Here is a 21357-nt window from a genome sequence, read left to right on the forward strand (position 1 = left end):
GCTGGGATCAGATGGGTCATGCTCTCTGATGAAGATGTCCCAGCAGTAGCAGGGACACTCAGAGCTCATTACATACAGATGAAGAAGGCTAAGGTGGACGACTTAATCTTCATAGGTGGTATCTGGGGGTAGCAGAGACAGCTGCAGATGTCCTGGAGGAGGAAGCTGAGGCTGATACTTTCTGTACATGTTGTCAACAGTAATACTTCAACTTGGGAAAGGCCTTGCCATTCCTCTGAGCCTATCCCAGGGAAGGCCTTGCCACTCCCAGGACTCCGAGTCACTGGGGTCTTTGATATGGCCTTGCTCTTGTCAGTAACAGATTCACTCAGGACTTCATTCACTCCCTACTTTTTGTGGTTCACTTGAATGCCCCAGAGTTAATCATTTCCAGTTTAAACAATATTTAGAATACTATTTTGTGATAATAGTTTTATTCTCAGAAAACAGAATGATTAATGTGGACTATGTTTTATATAGTAACCTCTTGGGAGAAATTGGAAATGACCATTTTTTTAAAAATATTTATACTTTTGTTGTAAATGTCAATTAAAAATTAAAGGATGTAGGTTAAGCTGGAATTTTAGAATAATTGTTGGACTAAGGAAGGAAACTTATTCAGGTTGGATATCTTTAAGTGCTCCTTAAGAATTATCTATTTTCACTATCACTTATCTGATGTGAATTTTCTTGATTTTGTACATTTCAGGATTGGATCATAGCACCAGAAGGGTATGCTGCATTTTATTGTGATGGAGAATGTACTTTTCCACTTAATGCCCACATGAATGCCACCAACCATGCCATAGTCCAGACTCTGGTAAGGTCTATGCTTATGGGGCAGAACCTGGTTCTAATAAAAATACAGTATAGATCTGTTTTAAAGAAAATGTAATTATCGACCTCAAGTTCTTAAATTCCTTTGTAACTTGTAGTGGGGGCTGTCAATTGAGGGTACAGTAAGAAATTCAGATTGGTTTGAATCAATAACCCTGGTCTCAGAATTGGGACAAATTCAGCTGGGAAAACTGAAGTAATGAAGTGAAGTTGCTACTCTGCGTGGCTTTCATCATTGTACAGAGATCAACCAGATGTTTAGAGCAATTCACTAGTTGTCTTTGCTGAAACATTGAGTAACAGCTGCACTGAACTTCATCTGAGAGTTTTGACATAATTTCAAGCAAGTTCTTTATACAGATTGCTATTACAGTCATTGAATATTATGTATAAGTAGTAGAATATTTTCACTTGAGTTTTCCTTCTCCTCAGTTCCTCCTATTTTTCCGTCATTTAAAAAGGAAACTTGTCTTTCCTTTTTCTTCTTCCATACTTCCAGATATTTAGCCATGATTAAATTTCTAGTAACCTCAGCAGGTTCCTGTGCTGAAGACAGTGAAATGTCGACACGGGGATCTGTGATTGTATTCTGTCCAATGAACCCAAACCAACCTCTCTCCACACACTGATGTGTCAGAAGGTAGTCCCTGGAAGACAGCAGTCTCTTAGGAGGTGCACCAGATTAAGTTGCAGAGTTGCTATTTAGTGTCTGGGTTAATATGAAAACCATAATTATCTATCTAGGGGAAAAAGTAGAGAACACAGCTGTAGAGCCGCAAGGCACTGATAGAAGTTGGGTTGTTGGCTGTTGGCAGAACGACCCTACTGTGTGCGGGAGGCTTATTTCGTAACCTCTGCTCCAAACGCCTAGTTTTTGTATATGGCCTCCCAAGTATACCTTTCCCTTTGACCCATTTTGACCTAAAAGCTGGTGGACAGAATAGCCAGTTTTTAAATAAGGACTCACGTAAATATAATATAGTTATAAACAGACATATCAAGTATTTGAATTTCTTGATTGTAGTAGGAGGCCGCTTGTTCGTTTCCCGGCTACCTGGACACCTGAAATAACCATACAGAAACTGTATTAATTAAATCCCTGCTTGGCTAATCACTATAGCATATTCCTAGCAAGCTCTTACGTTTTAAATTAACCCATTTCTATTATTTTCTATTTTACCATGAGATCCGTGGCCTACTGGTGAGGTTTTAATGTGTCTGCCTCTGGCAGCTCCATGACGTCTCTCTGCCCTGCCTTCTTTCTCCCAGCATTCAGCTCTGCTCTGCCCTATCAGGCCAACCCAGTTTCTTCATTCATTAACCGATAAAAGCAACACATAGACAGAAGGATCTCTCACATCACTTAATGCTTACCTGTATCATTTGCCTTAAAAGACACCATAGATTCTCCTGGTTTATCTGAAATGTTGTCTATGGTGGATAAACATGGATTTTATAAATTTTTGAAAATAAAATCAGGGAGGGGACAAGAAAGCAGCCACATGTAAAATGTGCCCTGCCTCACCACACCCACCAGATTGACTCGTGGCCAAGCCTGGAGTGCATTTCCTTGGTTATGATTGTTGTAGGAGGGCTCTGGTCATCCTGGATGGCTTCCCTCTGGGCTGATGGCCTGGGTGCTACTAGACAGCAGACAGAGCAAGCCGTGAGGAGGAAGCCAGTAAGTATCATTTCTCCATGGCCTCTGCCTCAGTTCTTGCCTCCAGACTCCTGCCCGACTTCCTCGGATGATGGACTACAAGTTGTAAGATGAAATAAACCCTTGTCTCTTTGAGTTGCTTGTGTTCACAGTGCGCCATTGCAGCAACAGAAACCTTAACTAAGACGGCTTATAAAATGATGCCACTTGATTTCTCAAAATCCTTTATGTTTTTGTTTGTAGAGTGATGATGCCTTATTAAGGAAGCAGAATTTTGCTTTCTTAGATATGTATCCAATTTGTCAAATTTCCATCAGACTAAGCATGATTACTGATTGTAAAAATTTTTTTGTCAAATAATCCTCTTTTCTTATTTACTTTGTTTATTTTCTCATAAATATATAAATAAGTATTTTTTCTTATGGCTATGATCTGGAAGTGGCATCAAAGAGAAAACAAAAAGAAACCCTGATGTGAAGTTAGAAGATCTTTATCTGTGTTGCTTATTATCCTGTACAGAAGACACATCGCTCCAAACCTGAAGGTCACAGGACAAGTGGGACTTCAGCGCTTGTGGTGTTGTAAATATTCTTGCATTTGCTCTGTGAAGGACGTGGAATGAGAAGACAGTCAGACTTTTTGTTACAGAAGAGCAATTTTTTTATGACGAATACGTTCGAAGAATCATTTAAGAACAATCCATTTTGCTTGGAGCGGCTGCTCGTGAAGGCTGCCAAGGCCATTGAAACCTTGGGGGTTATCAATCACGCCTGGGAGGGCTATGGGAGATCAAGCTGATGAGGAATATAAGTTGTATCTGAAATCTGCAAAAGCTCCGTGACTTTTAGCTTTGCAAGGTCTTAGGAAATGTCAAGCTCATGTGGAACCTCTCGTTTATCCGGTGCTTTCGCTCACACGCAGGCCTGCTATACCATCTCAGCCAGGATGCTGTGGAGCCAAAACTCTAAGAGGCCATGTTTGCTGTTTTGTGGATCCCTTAAGGCTCATCAAGGGGACTTCCCATAAACTCCTTTGGGGGACGGGCCAGAGTAGGTGGGAACCACATTCTGGCTTCTGGCTCAGTTATTATAACACACAGGCAAAGTGCCAGCCTGATTAAAATGAGTTCCGAGCTTTTACTTAAGTGCTTCACTTTTCCATACATTTTCAGTCTTTTAAGGGAATGGATATTCAATTTGCAAACTCTCTGGACCCCTCGCTTCAGTTTTAGCTCGCTTCTTTGGCAGCTGTCTAATGAGTGCATAGGGAAAGAAAGACGGTGTTAAACTCCCGTCAGTCCGGGAAAAACTGCTATGAAGAAGAGTTGAAATCATTGCTCTAAAACAAGTATTAGATTTATTTTAACTTTTATTCTTCTCTCATACATTAAATCCTGACCACAGCAGTTTCTCCTCCCTTCATTCCTCCCAGTCTCTTCTCCTACCTCCCCTTTCTACAACAGATCAACCCCTTCTCTGTTTCTCTTATGAAAAAAAGACTCCCTGGGATATCCACTAAACATGGCCTAGCAAGGCTGGGAACAGAGCCTCATATCATAGCATGGCAACCCAGTAGGAGAAAAAGGGTCCCGAGTGAAGGCAAAGCCAGTATAGATTTTACTTCACTGTGGTTTTTAGCTTGCCTTTACCACGTAGGAGTTGGCACCCTGTTTGTGCTACATGGCTTAACTATTCTATTACAATATCCTGCAGACTTAAAACTTTCTGTAGTCCAAGTGTGTCTGCACTGACTTGAGTCCACAGCCTCCGTTATTCTTGTAGTGGACACAGAAGACACCTAGTCAGTTAAAGCAGGTCCGTACTAAGCGTCATGTTCCCCCCACTGAAAAATTCCACTCAGTATTCCATACAGAGCTTGCTTTATCTGATGAGCTGCAATAAATAGAACTGTTGATTCTTAGTGCTTGTCGATTGACAATGCATCCTGTCAAGCAGCCGCTGTCTTCCAGTCATCTAGGGTATATAAAGGAGTCAGATGACGAATATGCCTGTCAGAGAGTCATGACATCAACATCATATTCTTAAAGCTGTAAGTAAAATGTTTACCCCATTTCTCCAAAAGACACACTTCCCTTTTTATGTTCTTTCTTTACCAGGTACACCTGATGTTTCCTGACCACGTTCCCAAGCCCTGTTGTGCTCCAACCAAATTGAATGCCATCTCCGTCCTGTACTTTGATGACAGCTCCAATGTCATTTTGAAGAAATACAGAAACATGGTAGTACGCTCGTGTGGCTGCCACTAGCGCTAAGGGATTGTGGGAATAACAAAACCGAGCTGTAGTATGTTTATGACTGCAATCAAAGACAGATAAATGGGGACTTCCTTAAAATCAGCAGGGGTCATTTCATCTCTCTATGTATCATATTATGTATATACACTTTTTTATTTATTTAAAAGTGTGTATTCTCTTTTGGATGCCTTATCAGTAAAATCTATTTTAAAGGGTCCTATATTATGATAGATTCCTACTCTCACTTTTGATGGGGTATGCTGAGCCCAGTTTAATTCTACGTTGACATCTTCCCGATACTATTACAAATAATTTTCTAATATTAAGTAGAACTCCCTTGACAATTTAATGTTGTTGAAGGGAAATGAATACATTTGGTTATATTGCACCAGTGAAAACTAAAATAGAATATTTAGAAATAAAGTTTTAAAAACTAGCAATCCATTTTTTTTAAATATCATTGCTTAGCTAAATAAAAATTTCCTCTTGCGCTTATGCTTTATTGGTGAAAGTGAAATGCTGGACTGCATTTGACTAAATAAACGGTAGGCAGGACAGACACAGGTGAAGGACAGCGTAACTGTTTTAACTGCTCTCTTTAGGGGGATTGGTGTAACTCCGAAGCCTGTGCTTCTTGCTTCTGATTGCTGCAGATTTCTTTTTTTCCAGAAGGTCAGAGCTTCCAACATTCTTTGACACAGGTTTGAGGCTTGAGTCAATGTCCACCAGTTCCCGAACTGACACTAAAAAGCTCAGTCCAGCCTCACTTCAGCTGAGCCACACCTGGCCATTGTCTAGAACACTGCAGCTACAGTGCTTTGTTCCCCTTGGTTACAGCTTAGTCCACAGTAGAGAAATGTTTGCACGTACTGCCTTTTTCTCCCTCTAGGGAGGAGTCACTTCATGCACAAAATGGGTTGGAACTGATGATGCCAACAGAGACTTTGCAGGTTGATGTGACGCAAGGGATTTTACTTAGGGTGAAACCATTGACATTAAACTGAATGAAAAATATCACAGTATGTCTTTGACGGAATTGCCATTTTTAAACAGCTAAAAGCCATTTTTTTTCCTTGTTTTTGAGAATCAAAACAGTGTAAACCTGATTCGAGAAAGAGATTTTTGAAAACCTTCTTTCAAGCACGAATAAGCACAGAAGGGAAGGCTTTGGAGTGGTGTGAAAGTGTGTGTGTGTTTGAGTGTGCGCATACTCTCCTCTCTGGTGTTAATTTATTTTCTCCGTGTTGAAGTGGTAACTGGTAGCTGCGGTCTTCGTTTAGCACAGGCTGACTCTTTGGGGAGTGGATCTTCAGGTTGACCGCCTTCTGCTGCTGTTAACTGCGTGGTTTGTAGCAGCCAACTGGAAATATCCAAGTACCTTTTCTTAATCACTGTCTGTAGCTTTCAAGCCAAGGTCTATCATTAGGAATTCCGAAACATTGGGGCTTGTTTGTGATTCAGACATTTTACAATGTTGCTTTATAACCCAGTTTACAGTATAGAAAGTATGGTATTGACTATATTGGGGGATACATTAAGTAATATATTTTTAGTTAATAAGTTAATAGTATACCATTGAAGATAAGACTAGAGATTAAGAAATGGAAATCTATTATATTATTCTTTAAATGTGCTACTTGAATGTATGTTTACATTTAAAATATATTAAACTTGTGATACCAGCCTCTGCTTTTTGTTTGTTTGTTTATATATGACATAGTTCTTTATTTAAAAAACTATAAAATGTAAGTGCGTATTATACTAAAATATTTACCAGATGGAAACTGTTGTTTTAATTATGTGGGTCATTACTTGCTTTCAATTGATAAAGTTCTTTTGTATTTTTCATAGTTATTGACTATTAAGTAGAGAAAGCACCAGTCTATGAATTACAGTTTTTTTTTTTTAAATCTGTTCACATATGTGGGAGACAGTGGTGAAGCTTGGACTATCTGTGAGGCACCTGACAGTAGGACTAGGATCCATCCCTGGTGCATGAGCTAGCTTGTTGGAGCCCATTCCCTATGGTGGGATGCCATGGTCAGTCTTAATATGGGAGGGGAGGAGGGTCTTGGTCCTGCGCCAATGTGCCAGACTTTGTTGACTTCCAAAGGGAGCCCTTACCCGTTGGGAAGAGTGAATGGGTCTAGGACTGGGAGGATAGTGGGGGGAGGGTAGGAGGAGGAGTGGAGGGTAGAACTGTGAAAGGAATGTAAAACAAAATTTAAAAAGGCAATAATTAAATCAGACCTTGCTAAAATTCAAGAAATAAAAGAAAGAAAAAGCAGAACAAAATCTGTTCAAACAAAAAAATAATTTAAAATAGCAGAAATAATTAGAGTGGAAAAATATCTTAATTTGTTCTTATACATCTAAAACAAGAAATAAGAAGGAAAATAAATGGGGCTGCAGAGATGGAAACCTGAGGACCTGATTCAGTCTTCAGAACGAGGTAGATGTTGTGATGTGCACTTGTAATCTTAGTGCTGGGAAGATGGAACCAGTCAGACAATCTACTTAGTGAGGCTCAGGTCCAGTGAATGACCAGTCTCAAAAAGGAGTGTGTTTCCTCAGGAAGGAGACCCAAGGTTGACCTCTAGCTTTCACTCATGTGTGCACATGTATACACATCAAAACATATGAGCACATACATGAATGCATACATAGAAACACTTAACTGACATTGATTTTGCATCTTCCAAAAATTATAAATATATATACTCATGATTGAATAACTGTCATAAATTCTTAGTATAATTTTAGAAATAAAAAAATGGATTTAATAGATTTATGTCATTATAAGTAGTTAGTGTGCTGGCAATTTTTTTTTTTGGTGTACTTCAGAAATTTTTCTACTTTGCATGTGTTCTGATTTATGAGAGCACTTCATCCAGTTTGGAAAGAAGAGGACATAAATTGTAAATACTCAAGTTTATAAGAAACTAAGGCTAAAAGATTTTGCATAGAACTAAAGAAAACAGACTGGAAAACCAAAATTATTTTTCAACTGAAGAACCTTCACTTCCTATTCCCTGTATCATCATCATCAAATCTTAGCCAGAGCCTCCTGGCAACTCTACAGTCTGGCAACTGTGATCTCTCAAGACATTCACAATGAATAATTAGCTTACAGTGCAGCTCTGCTCGGGGCAGAAGAAATCCACATTCCCAACCAGAGGCAGCCACCTCATAAGCATTGAGTCTAGTGCTCAATCCATCATTCAAAGTCTGTCTCGAGTTACGAGTTTTCTTCTGCTTTCTTGTTCTTCCTGTTTGAGGGGAGGAAAGCTGGACAGTTTAAAAGTTGAGAGTGAAGATGCCTCTGCTGATAAGGTAGACATACATATTACTAAGTCTACATCTGTGTTTTTATCAAGATGGGGAAGATGAAAGCTGAGGAGAAAGCATGAAAAATTATAAGCAATGCCAATATTTCTCTTATTTAGGTATAAAACAAGGTGTATTATAAAAACACTCTAAGGCGGCTGTCAGAGAAGGAGTGAAGGGCTCAGAAGACCAGAACACTACACTACTCATTGATGGCACCTGAGAGGCAATGATCTCAGAGAGGAAACCCAAGAGAATTTGCAGCTTTATAAATCACAAAATTTCTGAAAACTAAAACCCTATATCAAGTTTCCCCCCTCCCCTTACTTTCCATTTTACTGCAACGTCAGTGTTTGTACACAACAGGGAAGGAGAAGCACTATACTTTCAGTTCTGGAAATTATACGATCATTTATAGGAGAGAGAGAGAATGAGAATTATGTTAAGTGCCTCAGGACTTTGTCAGTGCTGAAACAGAAAATAACCTGATGCTTGTTTGTGAGTAATATTCCGTCATTTCAGCCCACCATGGCTACTAATAAATAGCGAAATAAAGTAACAGACAATTTAAAGTGTAGATTGTATTTATTTTCCTGCAAAAAACCCCAGAGTAAAAGTACAATTTTAAAAACTTGTGACAAGAGACCTATAAGGTTCCTTAAATTACATAGTAATCAGTATCTTTTCCTCAATAGAACACACACCTAGTTCCATCCATGTGTATACATTTATACTAAAACGTGGTATTTTTCACATGCAAGTTGTAAAAACAACTTTTAAATTTAAATATATTTTATTATATTTCACATTCTTTTTTATCTCTCTTCCTTCACTTACCCAACTTTAAGTTCTTTCTTCACAAACAAACAAACAAACAAACAAACAAAAAACTAAACAAAACCCCAAGCAATGACTATCCCAAACCAATAAAATAAAATAAAACAATACTCCAAAATCAAACCAACCCAAAAAAACAAACAAACAAAAACACCAAATTGAAATCAAATAAAAGCACACACACACACACACACACACACACACACACACACACACACAAACAAACTGTGGAGTCCAATTGAATGTTTGTCAACTACTTGACACCAGGCTTGCCCTGGATTGGCTCTATTCCCAGTGTCACTCTGTTGGAAAAAATGGATTTTCCCCTCTCAGCAGATAGGAAGGACAGTCCAGTTGTTAACCTCTACCCTAGTGACTAGATATTCTTTCATTCGCTCATGCATTTAAAATATAACAAATTAAAATATAAGAAAGAACAAAAACCATTACATTAAAGTTGGATAGGACAAACCAACAGGAGAAGGCACAAGAATCAGAGACCTTTTTTAAAACTCTTTCCTTTTTATTGATTTTTATTGAGCTCTACATTTTTCTCTGCTCCCCACCCGCCTCTCCCCTCCCCTTCAATCCTCACCCAAGGTCCTCATGCTCCCAATTTACTCAGGAGATCTTGTCTTTTTCTACTTTCCATGTAGATTAGATCAATATGAGTCTCTCTTAGTGTCCTCATTGTTGTCTAAATTCTCTGGGATTATGGTTTGTAGGCTGGTTTAAAAATCACTTATGAGTGAGTACCTGTGATAATTGTCTTTCTGTGTCTGGTTTACCTCACTCAAAATAATGTTTTCTAGATCCATCCATTTTCCTGCAAAATTCAAGATGTCATTATTTTTTCTGCTATGTAGTACTCCATTGTGTAAATGTACCACATTTTCCTTATCCATTCTTCATTTAAGGGGCATTTAGGTTGTTTCCAGGTTATGGATACTACAAATAGTGCTGCTATGAACATAGTTTAGCACATGTTCTTGTGGCACGATTGAGCATCCTTTGGATATATACCCAAAAGTGGTATTACTGGGTCTTGAGGAAGGCTGTTTCCTAATTTTCTGACAAATTGCCACACTGACATCCAAATGGGCTGCACCAGCTTGCATTGCCACCAGCAATGCTGAAGTGTTCCTTTTTCCCCACAATCTCTCCAGCATAAGTTTTCATCTGTGGTTTTGATCTTGTCCATTTTTACAGGTGTCAGATGGAATTTCAGTGTTGTTTTGATTTGCATTTTTCTGATGGCTAGAGATGTTGAGCATTTTCTTCAGCCATTTTAGATTCCTCTGTTGAGAGTTCTCTGTTTAGGTCTGTACTCCATTTTTTTTTAAATTGGATTATGTGTTCATTTGGTGACAAATTTCTTTAGTTCTTTGTATATTTTGGAGATCAGACCTCTGTCTGATGTGGGGTTGGTGAAGATCTGTAGGCTGTCATTTTGTCTTGTTGACCATGTCCTTTGCTTTACAGAAGCTTTTCAGTTTCATGAGGTCCCATTTTTTTAATTGTTTCTCTCAGTGTCTGTGGTGCTTGGGTTATATTTAGGAAGTGATTTCCTGTTCCAGTGCACTCAAGTGTACTTCATACTTTCTCTTCTATAAGGTTCACTGTGTCTGTCTTTATGTTGAGGTCTTTGATCCTTTGGACTTGAGTTTTGTGCATGGTGATAGATATGGGTCTATTTTCTTTCTTCTACATGTTGATATCCAGTTATGCCAGCACCATTTGTTAAGTATGCTTTCTTTTTTCCACTTCATATTTTTTGTTCTTTATTAAAAATTAGGTATTCAAAGGAGTGTGGATTAATATCTGGGTCTTCTATTTCGTTCCATTGGTCCTCCTGTCTGCCTGTTCTTATGCCAATACCAGACTGTTTTCAGTACTGTAGTTCTGTAGTAAAGTTTTAAGTCAGGAATTGTGATGCTTCCAGAAGTTCTTTTATTGTAGAGGATTATTTTAGATATTCTGAGTTTTTTGCTTTTCCATATAAAGTTGAGTACTGTTCTTTTGAGGTCTGTGAAGGATTTTGCTGGGATTTTGATGGACATTGCATTGAATCTGTAGATTGCTTTTGGTAAGATTGCCATTTTTACTATGTTAATTCTGCCTACCCACGAGTATGGAAGATCTTTCCACTTTCTGGTGTCTTTTTCAATTTCTTTCTTCAAAGATTTAAAGTTCTTGTCATACAAGTCTTCCAACTGTTTGGTTAAGCGTTACTCCGAGATAATTTATGCTATTTGTGACTATTGTGAAGGGTGTTGTTTTCTGATTTCTTTCCCAGCCCTTTTATCATCCGTGTACAGGAAAGCTACTGATATTTTTTTGAGTTAAGTTTGTGTCCTGCTACATTACTGAAAGTGTTTATGGGTCGTAGAAGTTCCTTGGTAGAATTTTGGGATTGCTTATGTAAACTATCATATCATCAGCAAACAGTGAGAGTTTGACTTCTTTTCTGATTGTATCCCCTTGATCTTCTTTTGTTGTCTTATTGCTCTAGCTAGGACCTCAAGAACTATATTGAATAGCTATGGAGAGAGTGGACAACCTTGTCTTGTTTCTGTTTTCAGTGGAATCGCTGCGAGTTACTCTCCATTTAGTTTGATGCTGGGTGTTGGCTTGCTGTATATTGCCTTTATTATATTGAGGTATGTTCCTTGTATCCCTTCTCTCTCTAAGACCTTTATCATGAAGGGATGTTGTATTTTGTCAAAAGCTTTTTCGGCATCTAATGAGTTTATCATGTGGTTTTTATTTTTCAGTTTGTTTATATGGCGAATTATGTTGACAGATTTTTGTATGTTGAACCATCTCTGCACCTCTGGGATGAAGCCAAATTGATCATGGTAGATAATGGTTCAAGAATCAGAGACCTTTTTATTTACACACCAAGAATCCCATAGAAACATTCAACTGTGTGCCATGATAAAAGTGCAGAGGACCTGGTGTAGATCTGTGCATACCCTATGCATGCTGTGCATACCCTATGCATGCTATGTATGCATGTGCATACCCTATGCAGTCTCGGTGAGTTCATATGGTCATTGATCATGTGAATTTAGAGGGCCTTGTTTTCTTGATGTCTTTCATCCCCTCTGGCTCTTATACTCTGTCCACATCCTCTTCCATAGGATTCCCTGAGGCCTGAGGGGAGAGATTTGATAGGGACATCCCATTTAGGACTGAGTGTTCCAAAGTCTCTCACTCTGAACAATGTCTGGCTGTGGGTCTTCATATTTATTCCATCTGCTGCGAGAGGAAGCTTCTCTGTTGATGACTGACCAAGGCATTGATCTATAAAACATACTCTTGAATAGATTGTAAGGTTTTATAAACAAAGAAAAGGAAAAAAATGTAGGGATGCAGGAGTAATGTTCAGGGAGTGAGTGGAGTTTCCATGTCACCTAAAACTTTGATTTCAGTCACCAAGCCTTAGGAACAGGAACAAATCCTACACACTGAAAGGGACCAGATCACACACTACCACATAAATCAGGAAATCAAGCAGAACCAGAGTGCAAGGAAATTTGTCTTGGCTCTGCATGGTGAGAAGAAAACAGGCCTCTGTGATACTCATTTGTTCTTGTGACCAAAAATCATACTTGTGTGCTCCAAGTATTGAAGATCTCCAGGTGAATCTCAAAAGGTATTGGGGGAAAGAACATGGCAGTTCTGTCTGGGGACTGCTGTGCCATCCCACCCACTGAAAACACACCAGGGAATAGAAACTCCCATCCAGAACTGTGTGCAGGACATGGTGTAAAGGTTCAAAGAAAGCACAAAGGTAGTACTGCTCAGAGGACTTATCCAGGGCATTGAGCAATATAATTGAGACTATAGTAAGTATATGCGATGTGCTTTTTGATACCAAAAAGTTAATTATGAAAATATTTTATAAGGTCTGATAGATCCAAGAAGGTAAAAAAAAGAATAGAAACTGTATTAGATGTGATTAGTGAGTTTGATGAGCTAGAAGTTGGATGTGCAGACACTTTCCCAGAGACAACAGTGTGATGGGAGAAGGGAGGGCCATTTACGAGGGAACTGAAAGTTCCATGTATCAGAGGAAGTTCCACCATGTGCCTGTTCCAGAGAACTGAAGACGAGTTTGGGGCTAATAATCGACCCATCATTCAATTTTCAATATGAAAATTGAAAATCAGTCAACACGTAATTCCTGTCTTTGAATTTTTGCTAAGAAAAAAGAATTATGAATTGAGTCAAAATTATCTGTCAAATCTCGGAGTAATATAAAAAAATTTCAAATTTTTTATAAATAAAGACAAATAAAACAGGGAATTAAAAGAAAAAATATTATTAAAAGGAACTCTATTGCTAAAAGAAGTACCTCTAAAAGGAAGAACGATTGCATTGTGTTCAAAGGGAGTTGAGATGGAATTAACGGCAGTGCTGTTGTAGAATACACATGCTGAGAGCAGGAGGTTGGTAATGCAAGTGGATTTTTGTTTTTGTTTGTTTGCTACAGAATGAGACTGTCAAGAGGGTGGATAATGACAGTGCTATGTTTTATCTGATGATAGCTTAATGAACATCTTCAGTTTAGTCTCCAGAATTCAGGTTAAAGTTTCCAGATAAAACCAGACCAGAAAACCAATATGTGCCATCTAAACCAGAATCGAAACTTTTTCTTCCATAAAAAGTTTGTTAACAACTTTATTAGGCTTTTGTGTTTCTTGGGTAAATATTCACATGCGCTTCCATATTTTCAAAGTACTTGAAGGAATGACTTAAAGGAATAGGTGTAGCCACGATATAGCATGTTATTTGCAGAAACAAGGAAGGAATGAAGTGGGCCTTGAGCTAAAGTGTCCCGACACCTATTTTATTCCAGCATGGGAGATCCTTGTGATAAAATGTAATCAGTTCACACAAATGGAATAGAAAAGGAGGGCAAAGAAATGTGTGTATAGGGTGAAATAATACACACAGAAACAGGATGGAAAGAGGTCCTTATAGTCATATAACATTTAATGCAAATGGATGAAGAGATCGTTATCCTGCTTGCTTTTAAATAATTGTTTCAACAAGTAGTCATATGATATGCTATTAAAAATGAATATGCCAAAATTTAAAATTACAGGAAAGATGAGGATAAAACAAAGGAACACACAACTATTAAAACAGTATCCACTAAGGGTTAATTATAGTAGTATAATATATTACATTGCAATTAAAAAAATCTTTAGTAGGGACAATGAGACACATTACATTACAGTTTTCAGTGACGTCGCTTCTTAAAACTTTACTGTGCCCAATACCACAAAACTGAGGGCTGGAGAGATGCCTCAGTGGTCATGAGTATCTGTTGCTTTTTCAGAGGCTCTGAATCTTGCTTCCTTATTTGGCTGCTCACTACTTACTGTAATGCCAGCTCCAGGAGGTTCTGTCTTCCTCTTTTGGCCTTTTTGGGAACTGCACTCACCTGCACAATGCACAAATCCGTGTTCCCAAACATGTGCAGCACATAGTTAAAAGTAAAATATTTAAATAAAAAGTTAATAGATTCATAAAGAAGGATTGAATGTAGTCTTTCACTGTAAAGGTTTGAGCAAATTTCTCACAAGAATCGATAGACTAATGAAAAAATAGAATAAGTTAGAAGAGGGCACATGTACCTGGTTAGCAAATATAATTTAGCAGCCATGTGTAGAACAGTCACGATATATTGCATTCAAGTCAATGTTTTACTTAACTTCTAAACATAAATTCAATAACTTAAAGAACATTTTTGACATGAATATATGAACATATTAAAGCAATTTATCTCTTCTTTTTCCCTTACATGTCCAAATAAAATCTGAACAAAGTTCATCTTTAGAAAAATACTTTACCTATAAGTAGTGTGCTTCGTTTAAAATATGAGAGTATATAGACTTTTGATACATAAGATCATAAAGCATTGTCTACATTGACTTTATTAATTTGAAAACAATAAGCTGGGTTTGGTCAAACACCTATAGTCCAGGGGACTGGTAAGTTCAAAGTCAACTGGGTCTTCATGGCTAGTTCCAGATAAACAAAATGTTAATTCTAGAGAGTCATCATGGCATGCAGCATCCTGTTTTTTAAGGTTATTAACATCCTATTTAGTATTTATATTGTGAAAACTCATGGTGTAACCAAGACTGGCCTCTCTGTCATCGGACCTCCAGCTCAAGTGCTGCTGATTTACCCAATAGCAACTTGTTTTAAAGACAACTGAAGGGGAATGCAAATAAAGTAATCCCACCATAGTTCCGAATAGGGTATAATAAGGGGTTCTTTATTAAAGCGGGGACTCACAGATCACAACGAGAAACAGGATTGCAATCCAGCATCCACATGTGAGAGTGGAGAGAAAGCGGTGGATATGCACTTATTTGATACATAAGGTCACACCCAGCCTGGTCTAGCCTCTCAAAGGCCATTGGCTGAAGTAGGTTTCCCCATCACCTCCCTCTTTCGTCTAAATAATAGAGTTCCAAATCCAATACAAAACTATATACAATAAGAACAGATATCAAGTATAAAAAATAGAATTATAACCAGCATAAACATTATTAAACAAGAAACACATGCTAAATGTTTTAATAATTATTTTATCCTAAGAAGTCTAAATCTTGTATTAAAAATGGCTTGTCTAAGTCATAAGAGGAAAGTAACTACTACTGTTTTTAATCCCATCGAAGACCTGAGAAGGGAGATAATATTACTTTGAGTAAGCAGGAAGTGCAATCAAGCAACTTCCAAAATGTTCAACAAATGGCAGGGACAACTTACTACTTGGGCAATCACCCAAAGTCTGATTTTCAACATTGCAGCAACTAACTTTGACTAAGGCCTAGAGTATCTGACAGACCATTTACAGAGGCAGAAAAATTAAAACCATCTTCCACTGTCTTGGCAAGCTTTGGCATTTTTTTTTGTATCCTTCTTGTCCAGTCAGGACACCAGAAATTTTGTCAGTGATCGAGGCATGGGCAGTTCCTTGCCCAAAGGCCAGTTTTGCCAAGAAGACAACAAGTTCCAAGTGGAGTGTCTTCAGTGCTCAACATTCTCTTGGGAATAGATTAGTGCTGCTAGGAGCAATTGTGTCTCATGTCAGCAGAACCCTAAGTTATTTAAATGTCATATTTTACAGTTCTTTGAAGTGGTTGAAGATCTATGCAGAATATAATCTCTATGTATCTAAAGAACCTGATTGGTCTTCTGTAAGTATGACAAATATGGATGACTATTGACCTATAATACTTAATACCTGTATAACTTAAAGAATAAGATTTCATATTAGAATATTTAACAATCTTTAAACAACTGTGTGCAGCAAATGAAGATAATGACCTCAAAATGTAAACAATGTATAAGTATCTTGATCAGGAGTAGAAATACATAATGTAATACGATAAATATATCCTAAAATTGTATCAATATACAAAATGGTGTGGGAGAATTGTCTGTATTCTGTCAATCATGTATTTTAATAAAATGCCGGCTTTCTGGGCTTTCCTGCCAGGACAATCTCTGGCTCTTTCAGGCAGGCAGTCCGACTGAGTGTGGTCTGTGAGCAGAATGCTGTAGCTTGCTTGCTGGCAAGGACCTTGAAACGCCATAGAATTGTGACAGTGAACACAGCTCTGGCTGGTATCTCAGCCATGAGGCTGGAAAGCTAAGGAATGGGCTGGATCTAGCCATCAAAGTCATGACTTTAATTTTCTCCTTAAAGACTCATGTAGTCAGAAAAAGAGAGATATACAGTAAAGAGAGATTCAAAGAGGACAAAAACCTCTAAATGGTTTACAGTGTGTTAAAATATATACAGGATAAAAGTTAAAGTTTTTAAAGTAAAAAAAGAAAGAGAGAAGTTGGGTGTGGTGATATACACCTTTAATCCCAACACTTGGGAGGCAGAGGTAAATTGACCTCTGAGACTTCAAGTGGCAGAGGTAGACTGACCTCTGTGACTTGAAGGTGTGGTAGCACACACCTTTAATCCCAATGCCTGGGAGGCAGAGACAGACAGATCTCTTTGAGTTCAAGGTGTGGTAGCTCACGCCTTTAGTCCCAGAACTGGGGAAGCAGAGACAGTGGGACTCTGTGAGTTCAAGGACAGCCTGGTCTACAGAGTTATTCTAGGACAAAGATATACAGAGAACCTGTCTCAAAAAGTAAAAGTAAAAATAAAAGAAATAGAAGTTAAAATAAAGTTGAATAAAGATGGAAAATACACAGAGAATCTTAATACTGTATGCTATTAAGCTCTCTTTGAATTGTTTGCATGCTGAGGAAGGAGCAACAGCTGCGAAAAGATATTTGCTTATAAATGATGCTGAATTAATCCAAGATATATATTTCAAAAATACCTTGGCTTCAAAATTGAAGTCAAAAGGTATGCTACTTTGGAGAAGAGATTGTGCTTTTGTTTCCACAGGAAATGAGAGGCTGTGGATTCATTCTGAATCAAGAAAAATCAGGTTCAATCAAGGAAGACCACCTGAGAAATCTCCGATAGGAACAGATGGCCTGGATACAGAGTTCTACATCCAAAACAGATACAGGACTGCTGCCTGAGATGATCAAGACTCACAGGATACTCCAGTCAGGACTTGATTATAACTCTAAATTTTCTTTAGGTCCCCATAAGATTATCAGCGCCCCCAAACAGCTGGAAGTAGCCTGAACTACTATGCCCACATTCCCAACAAATGGACTATGGGTATTTTCCTTTGTTTAAAAAAAAAGAGGGAAATGGTGTGGGAGAATTGTCTGAATTCTGTCAATCATTTATTTTAATAAAACGCTGATTGGTCAGGCAGGAAGTATAGGTGGGTCAACCAGACAGGAATTAGAGGTGGGGCGATGAGAAGAGGAATATTCTGGGAAGCAGGAAGCTCCCTCTGCCATTCCTGCCCAGACCACCGAAGAGGCAACATGTGAGTTGACAGCTGGAAAAGGTACCAAATGATATGGCTAACATAGATCAGAATAATGGGTTAATATAAGCTATAAGAGTTAACAAGAAGCCTGAGCTAATGGGCCAATCAGTTGATAATCTTATGGAGTCCTGTGTGTGATTTTCCTTGGGAATTTCCAGCTGTGGGGTACCAGGTGGGACAGAAACCCCAACAAGCTGGCTCCTCATGTTACAATGTCTTAACATACATGCATACAATCTGACAAATATTTTGCATAGGTGTAAAAATATTGTAAACAAAAATAGGAGCATATTCAATATGACAATTATAATTTGAATTTGTATAAATATGCAAGAATATATGCAAATGTAAATTATATATAAAAACAGATCTATTGCTATTCTATAAGTATTACTATTCTATAAGTATTCACTCTGTTACTCACTATTATTATTATTAGTGTGAGTAAGCTCACACTAATCTACCTATGAGGAGGTTCCCCATCAGACAATGTAAGCCACAGTTTGTCAAAACATACAAGTCAATATAAATGAGTATATTTCTAAGTTCTGTTTAGGAAATTAAGTGGTCTGTAGGAAAGGGCAAGTTTTTGGTCAGCAATGTCAACGTTGAAAGGAAGAGATATTTGAAAAGCTTTGGTATGATATTGAACATAATGTGCCCGGTGACTTGCACCTTACATGTAAGTTCTATTTTTAAATAAGTAACTTTTAAGCTATTTTGTATTTCCCTGCTCCAGCACATGAGAACAGCTTCTGATCCTTGAGAACCCTTTTTATTTGCCACACATAACTTCCTGACAGTCTGCCTGTCCTTTTAGTTAGTTCTTAGAGAGCCTTCTTGTTCTCACTACCTCCGAAAAGACCAAGTAAGAACCATCGAAACAGATATGTTTGATCTCCCAGATAAACTACTATTCTGACAGCAGCTACAGCATTTATTTGGAAATGTCTTGAACTCCTATAGGTCCTGTAGGTAGGGTAAAGAAAGTTTACTGTTAGGTTATTTATTATTTCCTTACTTCAAAAAGTCATCACAATGATGTTCTTAGAATTGAGGCTAAACAGATCATTTAAAAATGGGGTAGCACATAGATTTATTTGTAACTTTAACATAAAAAATGCTACACTTGACAGGAATGCTGTCAGAATTGAGACAGTGAGGGTGCTAAATTCCTTGTTTTAAAATCTATGACCCCTAAAAGCAGTTAACAATGTGGGCAGATGGTCCTTGTCAAGGGGGTTTTGAAACAGGTTTTACTGAGACAGGTCAGTTGTGTAACTTCTATTTAAGAGTTTTGTATTTATTTTTGTTCCTTTTTTACTGCATTGAAATATTTTTAATAAATTATTTTTTAGTTATATGTATATATATATATTTGCACACATATAACAGTAAAACAAAGACAAAATGTTTCATACTTTAGCATATATTAGATAAATTCATGCTTTATTTTGGTTGTCAAAATAATTATTTTCAAGGCTGATGTGGAAAGGTCTTCTTTTTACACAAGGCCTATTACTTAGATGAATATGAATATAAATTTATACGTGCATATAAATAGATTTATTGTTTAAAAACAAAATACCTAAAAACAGCTGATAGTGAAATTTCCTGATGGCTAAATAGCCACAGCCTATAACAAGGTTTATTTTTATTGATTGATTGATTTATTGATTGACTGAAAAAAACACCCAAACAAAGTGTATTTCACTTCCAAGACAATTATTATAACTAAAGAGTATAACTTTGAATTACTTAAAAACACTTAGTAGAGGCCAATTGAATTTGTTTTTTAGTTGGTATATAAGAATATTTTATAGGGCAGAGATATTCTAAACTCATTATTTCTAAGGTATTTCCTTCGTGGAGTCCTTCCCACTCTTTGGGAGTTTCCAATATTTTTAAAAAGTAAATCTATATCTTCTCTGTTAAGAAAATTCAATAGTCCTAAACCTCAGATTTGGGCATAAACATAAAAATAAGAAAATTGAGGGTAATTTTCCATATTTAAATTACCATAATGCAAATGCCCATTTTGTATTGAATATAAGCAAAGCAAAAATAGGTGCAATAGTCAAGAGCTGGTTGAACCTGGAAACAACTGCATGCTAACAGGCAACTTTACATTCAGTAAAGTAAAGGAACAATCTCAAATTTAAGCAAAAACTGATGGAAACACAATGTTCAGTCAGGGTGAGTGTTATTGGTGGGAAAAAGTTTGTGTACTGGACTGGTTATTTTTTTGCTGTTCCATACTCTCAAGAGAGCTGTTTAACCAACAGAGTACATATTAAAGCACTCTGTCTTTAATTTCCTAATTGTCAAATCATGCTTTTATTTATCTGAGCCTAATGAAGGAAAAGTTCTTAACTAATACATTTGATGTATTAAATATTATCTACTACATATATGTGTATATATATTTCTATTTATGCCTCTAATTTCACACAATAGTATGGTACCATTTCTCTATAGCAAAGATTATTTGTGAATGTGGGTACTATTGTCTCTATGCTTTATATACCTAGACCAGATATACATATTTTATAAACATCAATCAGAAACAAGTACATAAAAGAATAAGAAAGTTTAACAACCTCATTTAACTTGTTTCATTTATTAAATAAAGGAGAAAACCTTATGTTTTGGGATATATGCCATTGCAATTAACAACTTGAGCTCAACATTTAGCATTTATATTTGTGGGTTTTTTTCTTTAAAGTTCCAAATTCATAAATCATGGCCAACCTCTCAATTTTTATTTCCTTATATTGCTTCTACTGTTTCCCTACCAGATTCACAGTTCCCTAGGTATTTGCTTATCAGTAGCCTCGGATAGTATATTTAAACGGGTATTACCATTTCATAGTGCAAGCTATTTGGTTCCCACTCAAAAGATGAATACAATGGTTTCTGCTGCCTCTGCTGCATCTCAGTCACTTGACCAATTGTAAATCCCATGTGCCTTTTTTCTATCTGTATTTTTAAATTGATTTTATTGAGCTATACATTTTTTCTCTGCTCCCCACCCTTCCTCTCCCCTCTCCCTCAATCCTCCCGCATGGTCCCCATGCTCACAATTTGCTCAGGAGATCTTATCTTTTTCTACTTCCCATGTAGATTAGATCTACATATGTCTTTCTTATGGTCCTCATTGTTGTCTAGGTTCTCTAGGTTTGTGATTTGTAGTCTGGTTTTATTTGCTTTGTGTCTAAAAATCACTTATGAGTGAGTACATATGATATTTGTCTTTCTGGGTCTGGGTTACCTCACTCAAGATGATGTTTTCTAGATCCATCCATTTGCCTGCAAATTTCAAAAAGTTATTATTTTTTTCTACTGTGTAGTACTCCATTGTGTAAATAGACTACATTTTCCTTACCCATTCTTCAGTTGAGGGGCATTTAGGTTGTTTCCAGGTTCTGGCTATGACCAACAATGCTGCTATGAATGCAGCTGAGCACATGTCCTTGTCCCATGAGTCTTTGAAATAT

General features: G+C 37.3%; 1 protein-coding gene across 3 annotated transcripts in view; it reads left to right on the top strand.

Annotated features, from left to right (window-relative positions):
- The window catches only part of Bmp5 (bone morphogenetic protein 5), a 143016-nt gene extending 122835 nt beyond the window's left edge, over positions 1–20181 (top strand). The window contains exons 6-9 of one of the 3 annotated variants that reach the window (XM_085689397.2): positions 710–820; positions 4614–4736; positions 16069–16138; positions 17356–20181. In XM_085689397.2, the coding sequence (XP_085545523.1) occupies positions 710–820; positions 4614–4736; positions 16069–16104 (270 nt within the window). In that variant the 3' untranslated portion in view covers positions 16105–16138; positions 17356–20181. Of the gene's footprint in view, positions 1–709; positions 821–4613; positions 6436–16068 lie in introns of those variants that run through there. The other 2 variants (XM_087905378.1, XM_048423970.3) reach the window with 2 other exon arrangements.
- The last annotated feature ends 1176 nt before the right edge of the window (positions 20182–21357 follow it).

This window comes from Myodes glareolus, chromosome 4, assembly GCF_982192425.1.
Source record: "Myodes glareolus chromosome 4, mMyoGla1.1, whole genome shotgun sequence".
In the NCBI taxonomy this organism is placed as follows: domain Eukaryota; kingdom Metazoa; phylum Chordata; class Mammalia; order Rodentia; family Cricetidae; genus Myodes; species Myodes glareolus.